Raw genomic sequence first — 22,223 nt, forward strand, 5'->3', positions numbered from 1 at the left:
AGCATCTGTCCATTGGTGCTTGGACCCCATCATCCAAGTCCAGGGATGAGATGTGGTTGATGGTTCCTCCTTACTTTTCCCCTCACATTGCCAAAACTCCATACAGATGTCAACTGTTTGGTCCGGGCACCAGGTAAGACAGCATCCAGGTGTTTTCATATCAACTCCTCCCACAAACTTTGCCGCAGGTAAGGGAGTCCGTTCACCCTTCCTGCCTCTCCTCTTCTGTGTAATTTTCCCCATATTTTCTAGCTACTCCTAGCAGACCTCGGCATCTCATAAGCTGATATTTTCTCACATTCTGGCAAGCCATATGTCCTAAAGTTCAGCTGGACGTGGTAACCTAAGTCAAGTCTTATATTAGAAATATCTATTTTATTATAGTTTCCAGTGAGCTAGATATTAGAACTGTAGATGGCTGTTGTCAATATATTTTGTTTGGCCCAGTCTTGGCTAGCTCAACCTGGTCCAGGTGAAAGAAGTTCCAATCAAGGAGACTCAAATTTCAAGTATAACGTCTGAAATTTAATGCCATATTGCTAAAATTATTTTTGGTCCAGGGCACCGAAATTGAATTCAGGGCCTTACAGATGAATGGCAGTGATGCTTTTGGGTTCTGGTCAAACAAGATCAGTTTTATCCTAATTCTATTCATTTATATTATGCAAAACACGTATGTAATTTTGACTATCATTGATACTCCTGCACTGCTAGTGGAGGGTTGATGAGCCCTGTCTTTACCAAGAAAATATACATTATCATGAGGTAACTATAGTGTTCTCTCTGGGTGGAATACTGTCTAGGCAGGACATGCAAAAGGACAAAAACAATTAATTTTCTGGCAAGTGTGTTTCTATAATGGCAAATATTGAGATAAAATGGAAAAATTCAGTATATTAACTAGATATTTTCAAATACTTAACCAATTGTTGAGTATTTGTTGGACATTTTCTGATTTCCAACATTATTTAGACATAGACCGTGTTTATATTACAACATAACATTATATTATTGGTCATGTTAAACATTTTTTGTAATTAATACATCTTTCTGGAATATATTTAGACCTAGCATATCCCAATTATTACTATTTTTGTCAATAATTAATAAGAGGGGACACAGTCAGTAAGATACACAGAACCCTCTTTGTTTTGCATCCATGAAAGTAATATTAAATTAAGTGATTCAAAGTATATTTTTTAATGAATTGAATACAAAAGAGTATACATCAGGGCAATTCTTACCTCAAAAATATGTGTTTTCAACTTCAAGTGATCCACTCTGGCATCCTAGGTTTATCAAATGCCTTAGGCAATGGCCCATCTCCACTTTATTCCACTGTACATTGCATGCACTTCAAAAATTCAATTTTGCATTAATGTCATTTTGTGTGCTGGCTTATTATATTAGTTGTCTGCATTGATCTTGCTGACTAGATACTTGATAAAGTTCTACTTTGCTGTACTGCTCAGACACAACGATGAAATTCTTTCTTCATTAACAGTTCTGCAAATATGTGAGGAAAACTTTAGAATATGAAAACCTACCATGAAACATTTCCCTTAAAACAGATAAACAAGGAGGTATCCTGAGTTTTACTCAAGCATAAAGTGTCAATGTAGTTTGTAGCTTAAGAGAAAAAAACTGCTCATCTGCAGGTAACATAACAGTCAATACATTTGAGAATATGGTTCATAAATGATGCATTCAAGAGGTGACAGAGCAAAGGTGAATATAGAGTATGCCGATGGTGTGAGAATATAGCAAGAGACAGAAATAGTCACGAGGGGACAGCAGGCAGGAATTGGCTGTCAAACAGGATTACTTTGTAAGACTCAAGGATGCGGAAATAAATATTGAAAACAAGACTGTAGAAAATAAAATGAGAAGGAGAAAAAAGCAGTAAATAGCAATAAGATTAAATCCTCAAATGAAAGATGCAAAAAATCAATTAAAAAAAATATAGTCTCATAAAAGGGGAGAGAGAGGAGGAAGAGAAGGAGGAGAAGAGGGGGGATGAGACAAAAATGGAATAATTTTGTCATCACATATTTTAAACATTTTGTACACACTTCCTCTTATAAGCTGTTCAATAATATTGTCGTAGGCAGAATAGAATATTGACCCCCCAGATGTCCACACTCTAATTCTAGGGACCTGGATTTATGTTAGATTACATGGCAAAAGGGAATTTGCAGATATAATTGACTTAAGGATCTTGAGATGGAGTGATTATGTTGGATTATCTGAGTGGACCCAGTGGGATCACAAGGGTCCTTATAAGTGAAAGAGTGAGGGAGGAGAGTCCGGTCAGAGTGAGAAGGACTTGACCAGCCATTGCTGCCTGAAGGTGAAGGAAAGGGCCACCAGACAAGGGATGCAGGCAGTGTCCAGAAGCTGGAAAAGACACAGTCTCCAGAAGGAGCACAGCCCTGCAGCCCCTCAATGGGTTTTTAGCCCATTGAGATCCATTTTGAACTTCTGACCTCCAAAACTGTAAGATAATACATTTGTGTTGTTTTAAGCCACCAAGTTTGCAGGTTTGAACTCTGGTTGGGGGAACTAAGGTCCTGCATGCCGTGCAGCGGATAACCTCCCCCCCCCCACAAAAAGTCACCAAGTTTGTAGCAATTTTTTTATAGCAGCCAGAGGAAACTAATAAAAATACCATTAAGAAGTTGGCATTGTATCCTCATTAGAAATGAGAAAATCTACTCCTTAACCCATGTTACACTACGGAGTCAGAGCTGAAATGCTGGTGGTTTCTTCTCCCCAACCTAATCTAGCACCATTACTTTAAGCTTCCACTTCACTCTAGACATAGAAGCCAAATAATTAAGAAATGGAATGATTTTTTTTTTAAATGAGCATCTTGAGATAACTGATAGTTTAACGATTTTTTTTTTTTTTTTGCCAACTATGAACATGTATGTATTTGTGGGCATTTACACACAATTGCAATGACCAGGTTTGTTAACTTCATTAAACAATGAAGCCCTTGGACGGAAGGGGCTCTGATGCCACGGGGGTCTAAGGCGGCAAACCAAAATCCAAGTCTGGGAATGACAACCAATCACAAACCGCCAACGAGGCTTTAAGCAACAGCCAATCAATAATTTCACTGCTTTGCTCCTGCCTTTGCTGTATTGAACCTTCCCGAACTCCTAACCACTTCTGGGTTGGCTCAGCCGGAGTCAACTGATTTTTGCTCAAATAAACTCTTAAAATGTTTAATATGCCTCAGTTTATCTTCTTTTTTCTTTTTCTTTTTCCTCTTCGTCACACCGCGCAGCTTTATTCACCAGGACCTTCTGGAACCCTCCAGGACCCACACGAGGCCCAGCCCCCAGCGCCCCAGAACCCAGCCTCTGATCTCTAGGCTCCCATTTCTGGGGCGATCCCGATGAGCACCCCCTCCCCTCTTCTCTCCAGCTCCAAACTCCGGGGAAGCGCCTGCATCTTCTCTGCAGCAGCTCCAGGGCAGGTGGGTGAGGAAGGGCGTTGCCACGAGCTGCCGTTTTGCTCTCTACTGGCTGCTGGCCCCCTTGCGCTGGTACAGCCTCTCCTCCCGGACGGCTTGTTCTAACCAGGGGAGACTCGTGCCTCCCACACAAGCCGGCTCCCGGGCCTTCACCCCACGGCCTCCGTCCTTCTGGTGACCCAGCTCCCCAAGGACGGTGTAGAGGGGGCCCACCTGGGCTTGGAGCGGTTCCACCAACTTGGTCCAGACGAGGATCGAGTGCTGGTGGGATCTGTGCCGAGCCACCAGGGTCACTCGGGACCGCGTCGTGTCGTAGCTGTACAACCTGCCGAGCGTTCTCAGTGTGTCCCCATCAGGAGCTCGGCCGGCGCTGACCTCCCAGGGGAAGTAACAGATCCCAGGCTCGGGCAACATCATTGCTCCTGTCTGGACGGCGGGTCCTTGGGTTCCCTCTTTCCGCCCCCCCCCACCCCGTGTGACCGAGTGACGAGGGAGGGGCGGGTTGCCGAGAGCGCCTCGCTTTCCCCGCAGGGCAGTTTCCTGACCTTCGTTCGGGGTCCCCTTGCGGGGCGCGGGGGCCGCTCTGAGGTTCCCCTGCCTCGGCCGCGGTCTGTCCCGCCTCAATTGATCTTTTAACAGGTTCCACTGTTTTAGTGAGGCTATGCCCACGGGCTGTGCCCTGGGCAAGTCTTGCCAGCACCCCCTCCTCAGCAGGTGAGCAGTAAGGCCAGGGGGCAGGAGGTGGGCATGTCCCCAGCCCACGTTAAAGGCTACAGGGGTTTGATCGGGGTATTTACTTCCTCCGGGTCAGTTGGGCTCGGGTAAAACAGTGTCTTAGGAAGACAGTCATTTTTTTGGAGAACAGAGCGCTGGGTACATTCCAAGTATGTATTTTTCAACTTTTCCTACTGGAAGCACAAGCACAGGGTGTCTTTCTGCAGTCTTCACCCCGAGAACCTGGAAGGGCTCCTGGTGTTAAAACCCACAGAAGTGTGAGGACCCCGAAGACCGGGGCCCCTGGCGTTTTTAACTCTCAGGCTGGTTCACACTGAGCCTCCAGCAATTCCTCAGTTATACCTGAGTTCCCACCTGTGCTGCCTCCATCAGCAGGTATCTGCTCCCAGTAAGCTGTGCTTCTCTTCTCGGTAGGTACCCTCTGACTGTCTGTTTTCAGAGCAGCAATCTGACCTGTGACCTCAGTTCTCTAATGGATCTAAGAAGAGTTGTTGATTCTCACTTTGGTCAGCTTTTTCGTTGTTGTGATGACTTCCAAGCTCTTTTCACGTTGGACCGGAAAGTAGAAGTCTGCTGTGTCTCTTCACATGACTCTTATTTGAGCATCTCCTTGCTTTCCCATGGTCTTGTATACTTCTTGTTTAGTCTTATAATCAATATCCAAGATCTTTTTAAATTCTTTTATGGGGGGGGGGGAAGCATTCTGCCTCCGTTTCTTTATCTTTTTGTTTCTTTCAAAAGACCTACCATCAAATGTGTAGCAGTTGGGTTAGATTGGGAAAAAATAATGCCATAAAAGGTTTTTACTCAGTGCTTCTCTTCCTATAAGATCTAGGAAACTTTATTTTTATTGAATAAATTTGACATGCAACATTGTGTAAGTTTAAGATGTACAGCATGTTGCTTTGATACATTTTTATGTTGTAATAAAGATGCTGTTATAGCTACATTTATCATATTACACAATTATAGTACAATATTATTGTCTATATTCATTATGCTGTGCGTTCCATCTCCATGGCTTATTTACTACTCACTACAAGTTTGTACCCTTAAACAGCATCACTGTATTTTGGTGCTTGGGTGTTGCGCACATATACATCTATGGTTGTTATATCTTCTTGATGTACTGACACCTTTATCATTACATAATGACCTTCTTTTGTCTCTTGTTACCCTTTTTGGCTTAAAGTCTATGCCTGCTCCCTTTTGGTTTCCACTTGCTTGGAATATCATTTTGCATCCCTTCACTTTGAGTGTATGTGTGTCTTTAGCACTGAGATGAGTCTCCTGGAGGCAGCATATACTTGGGTCTTGTTTTCTTTTAATCTGTCCAGCCACTCTGCCTTTTGATTGGTGAGTCCAATCCATTTATATTTAGGGTGATTACTGATAGATGAGGAATACTGCTATTTTATCTTTTGCCTTCTCATTATTTTTCTCTCCATTGTTTCTTTTTCCTTCTGTTTCTATCTAACTTTGTGAGTTGGTGGTTCTTCCATGGTGATTTGCCCAGTCTCCTCCTTTTTAATGTTTCATATCTCTGCTTTTGATTTTTGCTTTGTTGTTACCATGCATTTTACATAAAACATCTCAGATAAAATTTGCTGATAGCAATTTATCTTCATTCACCTATAAAAGTTCCATTATTTTACTCCTCCCTTTTAATATTTTTGATGTCACAAATTATCTCTTTTTATGCTGTGACTTCATTACCACATTGTAGTAACTATAGATATATTTAATGATCTTTTTCCTTTAACTTTTATGCTGCAGTTAGGAGTTTAATATACTATTCTAAAAAAGAGTTACAGCTTTCTAATTCTGACTGTCTATTTATCACCTTGATCAGAGTTTTGTTTCATATTGAAGAGCTCCTTTTAACAGTTCTTATAAGGGAGGTCTAGTGGTGATGAACTCCCTCAGCTTTTGTTTGTCTGGGAAGGCTTTTATATCTCCTTCATATTTGAAGGACAACTTTGTTGGGTTCAGTATTCTTGGCTGATGGTTTTTATCTTTCAATATTTTGAATATGTCCTTCCACTTTCTCCTGGCTTGTAGAGTTTCTGCTGGAAGTCTGCTGATTGCCTAATGGGCGTCCCTTGTAGGTTACTGTCTTTTTTCTCCAGGCTGCCATTAAAATTCTCTCTTCATCACTGACTTTTGACAGTTTTAATATAATGTGTCTTGGAGAAGGTCTTTTGCATTGAGATAAAAAGGTTTTCTATTGGCTTCATGGGCTCATATATTCAGTTCCTTCCACAGGTTTGGGAAGTTCTCAGCTATTATTTCCTTAAATACACCCTCTGCTGCTTTCTCCCTCTCTTCCCCTTCTGGAATACCCATTATTCTTATTTTGGCTTTTCTAATGGAACCAGATAGTTCTTGTAGAATTTCTTCACTTTTTAAAAATTTTAGTTCACTCTCCTCTTCCATCTGAATCATTTCTAGATTTGATCTTCCAGCTCGCTAACTCTCTTCCAACTGATCTGATTATTTCCAATGTGTTCTAATGCATTCTTCATCTATCTCGTCTGTTGAGTCCTTCAGCTCCAGAATTTCCATTTGGTTCTTTTTTAGAGTTTCAATCTCTTTGGTAAAGTACTTTTATCTTCATTAACTTTATTCCTGAGATCATTGTATTAGCTTTATGAGTTTTCCTGTAGCTCACTGAATTTTGTCATAACAGCTCTTTTGAATTCTTTATCAGTTAGATCAATGTATTCCATGTCTTTGTGTTTGGTTGCTGGAAAATTGTCATTTTCTTTTTGTGATACCATATTACCATGATTTTTCATGTTGTTCGATGAATAGTTCCTGTGCCACTGCATTTGAAATAGTGAAAGCCTTTCTTTTTTAGGTAAAGCTTTGTTTATTTTGATTCTAACAGTTCAACAGGCTGGCAGTTAGGAGACTTCCTTTTGTCCTCCAGAAGGCTACACTATCTATACGTTTTTAGTTTCTCTTATAGGAGCTGATGAAGCTAAGGTCAGAACATGGTAAAAAGAAAGGCTGGGGGCAGAGTGAGGGGAGGTGTGTACTTAGCATTTGGAGCTTTGGTGGGGGTGGGGGGTCCACGTCTGGTAAGGGATCCTCAGGTGGAGGGGTGTCCCAGAGGTCTGGGCCAGAATCTGGGGAGACAGCAGGAGAGCTTCCCTTCACACCTCTTTGCCTACTTCCCTTTCCTTTCCCTCCCCCATCACCGACTCTCTCTTCAGAGAGAACAGGTCACTTCAGCTGCAGGACACACGGCAGGACAGACCCCCTCTCACTGCCTTTACCCTCGCCTCCTCTGCCAGAAAGGTCATGCTCTCCCACTCGGTGCCTGACCCAGCACTGCCTCTGCTGCCACTCCCCTTACTTTGCAGCCTCTGAAGTCCAGTCTGCCCACTTTTGGGGGCACAGATGGATGGATCTCTCAGGTGACCTGGTAGGCTGCATAAAGATCCTTTTTTTCAGTTAAGGATGTTCAATTAGTTGTAAATTGAAAGGGAGAGAAAAAAGGAGTGAGTCACATCATCATAATGTTGATGTAACCCCCAGATCTCTTTTTATTGGGGTTGGTATTTGAAGACCACACTTGGGGTACAAAGGGTGTTTGGTGCTACAAGGTGTCATTTCTTCTAAGACTTTTCAGGGCATAGAGCTAGATAAATGTAAATAAAAATAAATTTGAGTTTGTATCAATATTTTGACTCAAATTTAAGATTCTAGGAAATTTACTTAATTGCTTTGAATTTATATTTTGAATCACTTTTCTCTTGCCACTAAAAATCTTTGTTCCTCATGATATTAAAATATCTCTTATCGATTCCACATGCATATTTAATAGCTTAGAAATAGCAAATGCAATATTACTACTCACAGCTCTGCTCTTGAGTGCCAGCTCAGATCTCTTTCAGTTATTTTTGTCCTTGCCCAGCAAGAGTAGGTAAATAATAAATCTGAACATTTGAACCAAGACTAGGCTATTATGGTAATAATGCACTGTCATGAGGCTCGGTGATTTGTGTAGGACTGATCCTTACATTTTGTCATAGATCAACACTCTACAGCTGCGAATATCTACTATATTGAAAAGCACACATTCTTCCCACTAGCGCCATCTCAAGACAAAATTACAGAAAGAGGCACAAAGAGTACAAATACTGTCTCATCATTAAAACTCTAATAGAATGTTAAATAAGCCTCACAGATTGCTCGTGGGAATTGAAATCAAGCCAGGAAAATCCCAATGTTTTACACATCCATCACATCACAGGCATTACAAGTCCTGAATCTATTTTCCAGGGGCTGGTCCATCTGCCTTTCTTCCATCATTTTAGAATGTGCTCTCAGCTTCTTGCTTGCTCACTTAGCTAGTACTGTATTTCTAGTCCTTTCTTTTCTACCTCACCACATCATCAACTGTGTGTCCTGATCCTTCTTTTACCTTGAAACTGTTAACATTTAGTACACCACTTAAAAGACAGTTGGAATTTAAAACAACAAATAAAACAGAGTAAGTAAAAACTCTAGCAACTTCTAGTTTTCAACAATACTTCCTATGACTGTTTCCTTGTTTCTTTTTTCCATACTAAGAAATTGATAAGCTTTCTGGAATTGAAGAGAAGAGGACATTTTCATGTTCTTTTTTGTAGATGGATGAGTCTTTTTAAATTATTTAGTTATACTTAGGTATAGTCCAACTTCCCATTTTATACAGGAATAAACTGAGGAGTCAAACAATTAAATACATCAATGATTACATTGATGTTCACCAGAATAAAATAGTGATAAAATATTGAGACTAATATGTGCATAAATCTGAGGGAAGAGATCAAAGGTGTGTCTATATGATGGTATTCATCTACAGTAAACATAAAAAATATAGGCAGTATTTCAGAGAATAGTCAAGATGATCTTTGAAGTAAGTGGCAGTGTTAGGACAGATGTTTCACAATGAAAGACACAACTGCTGATAAAAATAGGGCAAAAAGGAAACAAATCCTTATTATCGCTGGTGACTAGGGAGGCTTACCATCAACCACTTTGATGAAGTTTCGAGGGATGCAATGTCAGGAGCACCAGACAGAAGGTGGGCGTGAGAGGCTGGCTGGCAAAGTCTTTCTCTTGAAGACATGAGCATCTATGGTAAGGGAGTGGAGGCAAACCTCACACTGTACCTTGATTTATAGATTAAGATTCAGAGAACGCTACACACAGATCTCATTTCAGATCACCAAAGCCACAGCATTGGAAGCCGTAGCCTGGGGGAAACTAGAGCTAAGTCCAGATCTTCCTGCAGATGGAGGTGTGTGACATCGATATGGCAGAGAGAATCACTAGAAATAGTCTCTTCTGGAGTCACAGTTGGTAGCTGGTGTGTGTGATACGATGGTACAGTTGCCTATTCAATCTCTGGGAAGAATAACTGCAGAACTGTTGAGACCCTTAATGAATCAAATAAAAGTCAAATTGAGTAATAAATAGCCAGCAAGAATAAAGCATGGTAGGGACAAGAGATAAATGACACCAGGGAGTTCCAAACTCATTAGTGAAAATAGCCAAGGGGAAGTGATTAAATTTCCCTATTATAGAGGACCTTAGTATTATAAGAAAACACAAGAGAGTATAGATTGTCTTGAGGAATGGAATGCTTATTTTAGACACAACAAAGCTCAGAAGTCAAAAGAAAATTGGCATTTCAATAGGAAAAAAAGATATCATTAACAAATCAAAAAGTTGTGACAGAATAGAAGAAACAGTAGCTTATTTTAGACAAGGTTAACATGCAGAATGTATTAAGAACTTCTGTGGACTAGTAAGACAAAACAAAATAAACCAATGCTGTTGCTATATAAATAAACTGCAATGCATAGAATTAGAAGTACAAGGAGTAACATTTACATGAATAAATACTCAGTCTTATTAGTAATAAGACTTCTACTTTTAGGTTTCTATTTTATAGAAATAATATTATGCATAGATATTTGAAAGGAGGCATGAATTAGAATATTCTTTTAAGAATGTATCGTAATAGCAAAAAAATTGGAATAACTTTTATAAATATCAATAGGAAAATTGTTAATAAAACTTTAGTGTGTCTATATTGTGGGACACAACAATTTAACAGTGACATATAGTTAGTAGTTCTAACATGAAAGAAACACATATACTTTTAATTGGAAAAAAAATTAAAGAAAATTATTTAAAAATATGTCTTTATATATAGGTGTAAATATGTGTAAGTATGTAGCAAAGAAATATATAGTGAAGAAGGAATCTGGAAGTAATACCTCTGAATGGTGATCACTTCACAGACGAGAAACAATTTTTGGATATCTGAATAGGATCTTTCTGTTCTTTCTATATGTTTAAAAATTTTTTAACCTTCTACAAAATCATTAATGATTTACTTGCATAACATTATGAAACACATAAATTAAAAACTTACAATATACAAAGAACTTCAGGGAAAAATAATAGATATGACACTACTTTTATTCCTTTACAAATTGATCAGATGATAATAAACAGTAAACTTGGGTGAATAACATAATTAATAAATAGGAGGATGCAGTGAGGAGGGAAACCATGGAGAAATGAGAAAAAAGTAAAAGAGCAGTTTTTAAGAGCATGGATTATGCAAGCAGATTGCATGGGTACAAATGCCACCTTGTCACTTACTACCTGTGCAACCTGGGGCAACGCACTGACCATGTTTGTTTCTCAGTTTCCTGGTCTTTTAAATGAAATGATGAAAACGGTCGCTGCCTTATGAATTGTTATGCAGATGAAATGAATTAGTAGATATAATATTACTTATCTGGAAAATAGTAAGTCTGATATATATATTGAGATATATATATATATATATATATACATATATATATATACATATATATGTTAACTTGTAGTTTTATGTCTATTTTTCTTTTACAAATTTGTGGGTTTAAAAAATTTTTATTTTATATTGAAGTATAATTGATTTACAGTGTGTTAGTTTCAGGTGTACAGTGAAGTGATTCAGTTATATATATATACATATTTGTGTTTTATTTTAATGGGCATTGTCTTCATTTATCTCATCCAAAATGTACTTAAAGTCATAGTGTTTCATAAAAGTAAGTTCATTGTAAATGCATTCATGTTTCAATGACTCATCCTATTGGTTGCCTTTCTTAACATTAGATTGTATCAAACATTTTTTATTGTGGTTTACAGACCTATTTTGAATATCTGTTTTTAAAATGTCTTCAATTTCTTTTTTTTAAATTGAAGTATCATTGATTTACAATGTTGTGTTAGGTTCTGGTGTACAGCAAAGTGATTCAGTTTTATATCTCTTTATCTCTATATATTCTTTTTTGTATTTTTTTCATTATGGTTTATTACAAGATATTGAATATAGTTCCCTGTGCTATATAGCAGGGCCTTGTTGTTTATCTATTTTATATATAATAGTTTGTATTTGCTAATCCCAAACTTCTAATTTATCCCTACCCCTTTCCCCTTTGGTAACCATAAGTTTGTTTTCTATGTCTGTGAGTCTGTTTCTGTTTTGTAAATAGGTTCACTTTTATCATACTTTAGACTCCACATATAAGTAATATCATATGATATTTGTCTTTCTCTGTCTGACTTTCTTCACTTAGTATGATAATCTCTAGGTCCATCCATGTTGCTACAAATGGCATTATTTTGTTCTTTTTCATAGCTGAGTAATATTCCACTGTATATATGTACCACATCTTCTTTATCCATTCATCTGTTGATGGACATTTAGGCTGCTTGCATGTCTTGGCTATTGTAAACAGTGCTGCTATGAACACTGGGGTGCATGTATCTTTTCAAATTAGTTTTCTCTTGATATATGTCCAGGAGCGAAATTGCATGATCATATGGTAGCTCTATTTTTAGTTTTTTAAGGAACCTCCATACCGTCCTCCATAGTGGCTGAACCAATGTACATTTCCACCAGCAGTGTAGGAGGGTTCCCTTTTCTCCACACCCTCTCCAGCATTTATTATTCATAGAAAATGTCTTTAATTTCTTCCCTCTCTATTGGTTCACCCATGCTTATCTCTTCCTGTGTTTTCACAGCCTCTTCCACCAGGCCCCGGTCTAACCATGTCTTCAAAGCAGGTGAGGGGTTTTTCCTTGTGCAGATGCAGCCCCGGAGCCAGCTCCACTGAATTCCTGGTGAGGAGATATCGTCTTCCTTAGGCACACTTTCTAAGACCTTTAGCTCCTGGTCTAGATTGGGTACAGTACCTTTCTCTGAGAGTAGGCAGGTAGGCAGTGATTGGCACACGCCAAGCCTTGGGGTCTTTCCCCTATTTTTCTCCCACCCAGGAGATAGTTTTGGCTCCCTGGCCTGAGGAACCAGAAGGCTCACAGCTTTAGCACTGACGTCTGCATTTCTCTTCTCTTCTTGTTACTGAGCATGAGTATTTCTTTTTTTGATTCTATTATTATTATTCTTGTTTGAAGTACAAAATATGTCCAGGGTGAGATTACTCTCAGCCTTATTGACTTATTCATTTCATTCTGGCTTCTACATGCACATCAAAACTCTTCTTGCAAGAACATAATGGATCTCCTAACTGTGGGGTCCCATGCATATTTTCAGTCCTCATCTTACCACTCACCTCAGCACTACTTGAAATAGCTAAACATTTCCTTCCTTCTTGGAGTTATTTTTCCTTGGTTTACGCGATACATTATTCTGATTCTCTGCTTACATTTCTGGTCAGGAATTCTTAGTCTTAGTTACTTTTACCCATTATTTTTATTTACCTGTCTTCTAAAGCCAAGTTACTTAGCATTAAGTCTTGTGTTATATTTTCCTCCCTCTTATGGTCCGTCATGAGTATAACATAGTGGTTATGAGTGCAGAGTCTTCAGGAAGAATGCAAGGTTTTAAATTCACTTACAGGTTTTATGATCTTTGCTTGGCAAGTTGCTTAACTTCCTGTGTCTCAGACTCATCACCTGTAAAAGGGAGTTGATAATATTTAGGTTAACGGGTGTTTTTTGTTTTTTTGTTTTTTGAATTTTATTTACTTATTTATTTATTTATTTTTGGCTGTGTTGGGTCTTCACTTCTGTGCGAGGGCTTTCTCCAGTTGCAGCAAGCGGGGGCCACTCTTCATCGCGGCGCACGGGCCTCTCACTATCGTGGCCTCTCTCGTTGCGGAGCACAGGCTCCAGACGCGCAGGCTCAGTAGTTGTGGCTCACGGGCCCAGTTGCTCCGCGGCATGTGGGATCTTCCCAGACCAGGGCTCGAACCCGTGTCCCCTGCATTGGCAGGCAGATTCTCAACCACTGTGCCACCAGGGAAGCCCCTAACGGGTGTTTTGACTATTAATTGGGATGACACATGTAAAACACTTAACATGGTGATTTAATACTCAACACATCTTAGAAATTATTTTTAATATTCTGTGCCATCTATATATCAGTCACTTCCATATTTATAACTCCTGCCTGAATTTCTTTTTTGAAAAAATTTTTTATTGGAGTATAATTGCTTTACAATGTTGTGTTAGTTTCTGCTGTATAACAAAGTGAATCAGCTATATGTGTACATATATCCCCATATCCCCTCCCTCCTGGACTTCCCCCACATCCCCCACATCCCACCCATCTGGGTCATCACAGAGCCCTGAGCTGGGCTCCCTGTGCTATACCACAGTTTCCCATTAGCTTTCTACTTTACACGTGGTAGTGTATTTATGTCAAACCTAATCTCCCTATTCATCCCACCCTCCCCTGCCCCCTCTGTGTCCACATGTCCATTCTCTACATCTGTGTACGTATTCCTGCACTGGAAATAGGTTAATCTGTACTACTTTTCTAGATTCCACATATATGCGTTAATATATGATATTTGTTTTTCTCTTTCTGACTTACTTCACTCTGTATGATAGACTCTAGGTCCATCCACATCTCTACAAATGGCAGAATCTCATTCATTTTTATGGCTGACTACTATTCCATTGTATATATGTACCACATCTTCTTTACCCATTCATCTGTCGATGGCCATTTAGGTTGCTTCTATGTCCTGGATATTTCTCTGTTGTCTCATTTTTTTTTTTGATAGGTGGGGCTGTGTTCCTGTCTTCCTGGTTGTTTGGCCTGAGGCGTCCAGCACTGCAGTTTGCAGCCAGTTGGGTAGATCTGGGTCTTGGTGCCAAGATGAGGACCTCCAGGAGACCTCACTCTGATTAATATTCCCTTGGGTCTGAGGTTCTCTGTTAGTCCAGCAGTTTTGACTTGGCGCTCCCACTGCAGAAGCTCAGGCCCACCCCTCAGCCTGGGAGCCAAGATCCTGCAAGCTGCACTGTGCAACAGAAAAGAAAAGGTGGGGGGGTGGGGGTGGGCAGAACTATAACAAAGAAAAATAAAATAAAATAAAATTAGGAGAATAAAAAAGTTTATTAAAAAAAATAAAAATCTAAATGAAACAACAACAACAAGGTAAAACAGAACCACACACACACAGACAAAAGCCTGAAAAGGCCTATGGCTGTAGGTGGTGGGCTTAGATGGGGTGGCCTTAGGTGGGGGTGAGGTCTAGGCTGAGGGCCTGGTGGCTGGAAAAGGCCCTGGGGGGTGGAGGCGGGACTTAGGCTCAGCACAACTGGAGGGGCCCTCAGAGTGTGGAGCTTTTGACCTGGGACCCTAGCAGGCTTGCTGGGGGCTGAGCGGGTGGAGGAAATGCTGGTCATGTTCCCCTCTGATCCCCCAATCCCCTGAAGGCCTCTCCCTATCCCTGCTGATCCGCTCACCGTGGGTGGCTCTCTCCTGGCATGGGATCCCCTCCCCTCCCCCCCCAACCACCCTTCAGGTGCGCTGGTCCCATCCTGCCTCCCTCCCGCCACTTCCTACCCGGTCGCTTGGGGGTTCCTCCGGTCCCCTTAGGTGTCTGAGGTCCCCTGCCAGTGCCTGTTAGGTGCCCTAGTTGTGAGGAGATGTGAATTCTGAGTCCTCCTACTACCCCATGTTCTTTTTTGAAATTTTGAACCTTCTATCTCCCTTCCAACTTGATATATTCAATTGGTTCTGTAACATGCACCTCAAGCATAAGGTGTTCAGAATTGAAAACCTGATCTCTCACGACCTTTTCCCCCTTCACTTTTCCACATTTTAGTACAGGGTAACCAGTGTTAAATTCCAAGAGAGAGATTCTTCACACGTTTTTTCCTTCAGCCCTAGTTCGGTCCATCACCAAGCCTTGCCAGTTCTACTTGCATGGTTCTAGTGAGGTCATTTCACACCCACAGCTTCAATCTGCATCTCCTCCTCCCTTAATGACTTTGATAACCACAAGCTTGCCTCCTACCTCTCGTTCATTCTCTACACAGCAGCTAGATTGAACATTTTACAAGGTAATGTGTAGAAATGAAAGGTGATGTATACGTTGGTTTCACATATACTATTCCAGAAGTGACTTTTCATTAATTGTTTTTGAGACTTCAGTGCAAATAAACAGTTTTCGGTGTACAGAACATTCCCCAAATATCATATCCAAGAAGACTTTACATTAGTTTAAAGGGAATGACCTGAAATTTAAAAATATTAATTTCAAATAAATAACAATTATAATGGAGGCATTTAAAAATATGCTGGGTGCAATGGAAAACAATATAATAGATATTAGATTGGGAAACTTGTCTGTAAAAATAAAGAAATAAATATGAGAAATAAATAGCCAAGTCACTGAAAAAAATGAACAAAAGCTCCACAATAGCCATGGTAGATGTTCTGGGGTAGAAAGAGAATATCAGGTTGAAGATAATCAGAAGAGCTATGACTTCAAAATTTAAAAGACCTTCACCAATGGGCACCTTAGTACTTTCAAAGAGACCCATACCTAGATACATACCTTGGTACTTTGGTGAGGGGTGGTAGGAGAAGCTGATAAGGAAATTATCATTCAAAATGTATACCTTAGCTGAAACAGTAACAAATTGATAAATATGAGAAATAAATTATGTGATAATATACTTTAAAAAATCTGTGATGTAAGAATCAGAATTTCCTGAAGTAAAGCATTCAGGGAAAAATTGATCTATTTTGAAAACTTAGTGATAACGACATCAAAGATATGACTACAGGAAAAAATGTTGCAGGCATTCATGCAACGTTGCAGGGCCACTGACAAGTTTTAAAAATCCATACATACTGTTCCAGTATGATGAGCATGAACACATTGTCATGGAGAAAAGTCAATACAATGTAACAGGTAAATAGTTCTGGAAGACTAAATTTAAAAATGAGCACTTAAAAAAAGACTAGAAAACTATCCTAGATTTTATAATAGAATTCTGAACAATACTATTAAAAGTTAAACTTTTATGTATGTTTTCACTCTATTTCCAAAATCCCTCACAGTTACTTTTATGACTACATCTAAAGGTTGAACATATGTATGTGTGTTTATTGAAGTGTGCAAAATTAAAATAGCGCTTTTCTCTGTGTAAATGTGTTCAGTTATGCAATAAATCAAAAGTATAGCCTAGAACTCATTTCCTTTCCTTGTATGGCCTAATGGGAAAATAGGAACTAAAGAGCAAAGGATTACATTTTCTTCGTAATATAACAGATGGATACTCATTTGTGGAACAATGATGTGTTCTGAATAGATGGAAGAAATTTTCAGTAAATGCAAAAAAGATTGGTGTGCATTTTCAGTTTTCTCTTCTCCATATCTAATTAGAAGTGCATTTATCTGATGGACAAACAATTGATGTCTGGATATAATTATAGAGTACCCATGAATACTTGATTTAGTCTTCCTGGTAAAATTTTGAAGCAAAATAAGGGTATAATGTAATTAACTACATAGAATAGTGCAGTCCTCTTTTCTTATCTTCAAAAGAGTGGGGCTGACCTATAATAATACGGTCCAGAAAATAAAGCCTAAGTATGAACTAAGGCTTGAGAAGAAACATTAAGGGGAATAAAATCTCCTTTCAGCTTTAATCTGCATAAGAACTGAAAATGCCCTGCAAAAATAGTAAGCATGATATTCCACTTGTATTTTTCTTCTTTCTTTAAAGTAGAGTAAGCTTAAAAATAAAAAGTGTAGAACTTCCAGTTTCCTGTCTGGCATGTAAGGAGATTGATAGTCCTCACTCTGTCCTAATAAGTAGAAAGCTGAACAAACAGAAAAATCAACACTTTTTCTTAGATCCATAAGAGAAGTGAGATCACAGGGTAAATTGTTGCCCCCTAAATTGGAGAAATAAAACAGGCAAATATGGAGAATCACAACTTAGAGCAGAAACCCACAAGCAGAAACTTCCACAGGCATCAGGGCTAAACTTTTTTTTTGGACAAATTGCTGGAGGCTCAGGGTGAAAAATTCTGAGAGTTAAAAACCTCCAGAGGGATCCATTCTTTTATGAGTTTTACCTCCAGGAGCAGGTTCTCAGGGGAATATCAGAGAAAAATCCTAAAGTGCTTCTGGCAGGGAGCAGGTGTAGAGCCATGCTGAAATATGCCAGAGCATCCTGTTCTTAACAGAGACTCAGGAAAAACTGCTTAATCAGAGCCTAACCTGAGGGGGTTTTATTTGTGCCTAGCTGACCTGGGGGAAGAAAAATAGCCAACTCCAGTCCACTTTAGCTATCCAGTGCCACCTAAGGGAGGAAAGACTGAGAAGCATTTGTGAAGGTCAAAGTCAAGGGGTACAGGCTCACTAAAATATGAGACCTAATTATAGAATATAGAATGCTTCCCCTCCCCCACACCTCACCACCACATTACTAAAAACTTTTTCACATTAGTCCTTTTACCTATTGCTTTATGTCTGGCTATCAAGAAAAAATTACAAGGCACACTAAAAGGCAAAAAACACAGTTTGAAGAGACAGAGCAAACATCAGATTCACACGCAGAACCAGACTCAGTTATGGCAGGGATGTTGGAATGATCAGATTGGGAGTTTAAAACAACTATGGTTAATATGGTAGGGCTCTGATGAATAAAGTAGACAGCATGCAAGAATAGACAGACAATGTAAGAGGAGAGATGGAAATTCTAAATAAGAACCAAGAAGAAATGCTAAATATCAAAAATACTGTAACAGAAAATGAAAATGCCTTTGATGGGCTTGTTAGTAGAGAGTTATAGCTGAGGAAAGAATCTTGAAGATATCTCAGTAGAAACTTATAAAACTAGAAAGAAAAGAGAAAAAAAGACAAAAAAGTAGAACAGAATATTCACAAAATGTTAAGACAACTACAAAAGATGTAACATACATGTGATGGGAATACTAGATGGAAAAGAAAGAGAAAAAGAAACAAAACTATTTGAAATTATAATGACTGAGAATCTCCTCCCAAATCAATGTTCAATATCAAACCACAGATACCTGAAGCTTGGAGTACACCAAGTAGGAAAAATGTCAAAAATACTACACCTAGGCATATCATCTTCAAACTACAGAAAATCAAAGCTAAAGAAAAAAATTTTAGAAGAAGCCAGTTAAAAAAAAAAACTTACCTATAGAAAAGATAAGAACTATACCTGCCTTCTCATGAAAACCCATGCAGGCAAGAAGGGAGTGGAGTGAAATATTTTAAGTGTTGAGAGAAAAAACCCACCAACCTAGAATTCTGTACCCTGTGAAATTATCCTTCAAAAGTAAAGGAGAAATAAAAACTTTCTCAAACAAATGTTGAGGAAATTTGTTGCCAGTAGACCTGTCTTACAAGAAATCTTTACAATTCTTGAGAGAGAAGGAATAAGATATAGGTCACAAACTCAGATTTATGTAAAGAAAGGAAGATCATCAGAGAAGGAATAAGTGAAAGTAATCTGGGGGTCTGGATTTCAACTCTCCTGTCTCTGGGAGTTTGTGGTACTGGTATTTATTTTTCCTGTTCTTAACTGATCTAACAGATTATAGTTTCTTGAAAATGATAATACCAACAATGTTTTTAATTACTTACACTTATGTATATATGTAAATATATGAACATATGTGTATAATTACATGTTATGCATTATATATAATATGTATATATATATGCTTATGTATAAGTATAATGAATTCCAGCAATAATACAAGGGGCAGGAGGGAGAAATTATTATTGTTTGGTTATTATAAGGTACCTGCAGTTTCTGTGAAGTTGTATATGTTATTTGAATGTGAACTTGAATTAGTTGTAAATGCGTATTACATCTCTAGGGAAACCACTGAAAAAGTACAAAAAGAAGTGTAACTGAGGAGTGACATCAGCAAGATGACAGAGTAGAAGGCTCTGGACCCTCCCTGCCCTCACAACACACCAATCCAACAGCTACACATGGAGCAATTCTCTTTGTGAGAAATCCAGAAAATGGTTGAGACTCTTGCACACTGAGCAAGTGAGAAACTACCCACATTGAAACTGGGAGGAATAGCTGAGACATTGGACCAATATCTCTCATGGACATAGATGCAAAAATTATTAAGAAAATATTTTTTAAATGAATCCAAAAACGTACAGAAATATTATATGCCATGAAAAATGGGATTTCTCCCAGGTATGCAAATGTTGGTTTGACATTTGAAAATCAATTAAGGTAATCAATCACATCAACAGGCTATAAAAAGAAAAATCATATGATCAAGTCAACAGATTAAAAAAAATTTGACAAAATCCAACATATGTTTAGCATAACGCATGTTGCAGGTATAGTGCAAAAAGAGAGGAAATGGATTATGGACTTATAGCATGATACTTGAGGTTGATGATCGTGAGTTTAATGCAAGACTACTTAGTGTTGGCTGTCTCTTCTCCAGCCATTCAGCACATAGACTCAAGGGGGGAGTTGTCATATAGCCGGGTTAAGCTGGGTTGTAGTTTTGCCAAGCAATTATAACAAAGAATGATTATAATGACTAATTATGGAATTTAAGCCAGGTGAGGAGTGTAGTGGGCCCATCAGAAGAGTAATGGTCAGAGAAAAATGTTGGTCGAATCTGAATAATGGTTCCTATCAGTTGGAAGATCGTTGAGTTCACGGTACTAGAGGAAGTTGTTGGAAAAATAGGAGGTGTAGTTCATAGAGTAGATGCATGAAATTAATGCTAAGGAGGAGTTGCAGTAATGAAAAGAAGTAAGGTTAGCATGGGGATGATGACTGAGGTCAGGCGAAGAGCAAACTCATTTGAGGACAGGAGTCTGACAAGGAACTGAGAGGCCTGGGTGTTGGTATTGAAGTCACCAAGAATGAAATAGGATTAGCGAACCAGAGCCATTGGTGTTGGTGGAGGAGAGCCACAGTGGAGGATTGTGAGGGGTGCAATCTGATAACATAGTCAATCCTGTTTTCGTTTTGTTCTGTCTTAGTTTTGGAGCAGGAAGAGAAGTGGTCTGAAATGAAACCAGTCATCAAGAAGGACACCTTCTCCACCTGCAGGCTTAGTGACATAAAGGTTATAAGAAGGAAAAAAAAAAAAAAAGGGAGAGCCAATATTAGAAAATTAAACAGGGAAGACACAAGGTTCTATTAGATCAGGAAGGTGAATGGAATATTATATATATATAATTTTGCTGATAATGGACTGTAAATTCCAGTTTTGAAGAGACAGAGCAAACATTAGATTCACACGCAGAACCAGACTCAGTTACGGCAGGGACGTTGGAATTATCAGATTGGGATAATTGATAATTATTGATAATTGATTGGAACTGTATTGATAATTGATAATTATTGATAATTGATTGGAACTGTAAATTCCATAGGGAATATTGGAAGGGTTCAGGAGCTGGGGAGGGTTGGAAGAAAGGGACAGAAATGTGGACATAAGACAAATGGCTATCTTAAGGGGTTTAGACTAACAGATGAGAAGGAAATATGGTATTTAATTTGATTTTTGGAGGCATTTCTTTGTATATTCTAAGCACATCTTTTCTATGATTTATGTGTATATATATATTTATGTGTATATTTATATATTTATATGCATATGTATGTGTTTACACACACATATATGTACTTACATATGCCTACATATCCATACTGTGGGTAGCTTTTCAATCTGTTTATTGACTTTTACTTGATCCTTTATCCATGATATTTTTTTGTATTAGTAAGTTTAGCTACTTTTATTTTTTAGGTTTATTTATTTATTTAATGCGAAGTGTTATTTTATTGTTTTTCCTCCATATATATTTTAAATACAGTTTTTAAAGGTTATGCTCCATTTACAGTCATTACAAAATATTGGCTATATTCCCTGTGTTGTGCAACATATCTTCATAGCCTGTTTTACACCCAATCTAAAGTTTAGTTTAGTACTTTGGTCTTTGGAATTATGTTTAAGAAAAATTTTCCTTCTCAAATTGATAAGCCCATTGTCTTAACACATCAACATCACTTTTTCCCTCTCTTTTTGACTTTAATTCATATGGAGCTCTTAGTCTGTTCAATAGATCTACTTGCCTGTGTCTGTGCCAGTACCATGTTGTTTTTATCACTATACCTTTTTAACCTAGCTTGATATATGGTAGGCCAAGCTCCATTCTCCAGCATTCACACATATTTCTAATTATTTTTTTCTAAAACCGCTTTGGCTACTCTTAAACATTTACTAGTCCATCTGAATTCCGAGTCATAGTGTGAAAAATTGAAGTATTACTTAAAATATGAAGTATTTTTGGAAATGTGAAAATATTTCAAATGACTTTAAAAGTTTTTAATTAGTAGGAAAATAATTTTCTCAAGGAAAAGGATAAGAAGAAAAATGTGTAACAGTTGAAAAGCCAGTATGAAGGCCATTAGAAACCCACAACAATGAAGAATATTTAAGAACTAGAAATCAAATACAACACTTATTGTAAACCCAGAAGAGATTATTGTATTGTATTGTAGATGTGGAACTCACTGATTCAGTTTCAGCTGTTGGCCAACCTTGCATTCCTGGAATAAACCCATCTTATTCATGACGTGTTATCTTGAATTTGACTTCTGATTTTTTTATATATATTTGTTTTGCTTCTATGTTTGTAACAGAGATTGA

At 38.4% G+C, this 22,223-nt stretch overlaps 1 protein-coding gene across 1 annotated transcript; it reads right to left on the minus strand.

Moving 5' to 3' along the window:
• Positions 1–3,526: 3,526 nt before the first annotated feature.
• On the minus strand, positions 3,527–3,898 carry LOC102999486 (CST complex subunit TEN1-like). The gene has a single exon (XM_028167850.2). The coding sequence runs from the start codon at positions 3,896–3,898 to the stop codon at positions 3,527–3,529; it is 372 nt and encodes a 123-aa protein (XP_028023651.2).
• Positions 3,899–22,223: the final 18,325 nt, after the last annotated feature.

Source organism: Balaenoptera acutorostrata, chromosome 7 (genome assembly GCF_949987535.1).
Source record: "Balaenoptera acutorostrata chromosome 7, mBalAcu1.1, whole genome shotgun sequence".
NCBI classification, from domain to species: Eukaryota; Metazoa; Chordata; class Mammalia; order Artiodactyla; family Balaenopteridae; genus Balaenoptera; species Balaenoptera acutorostrata.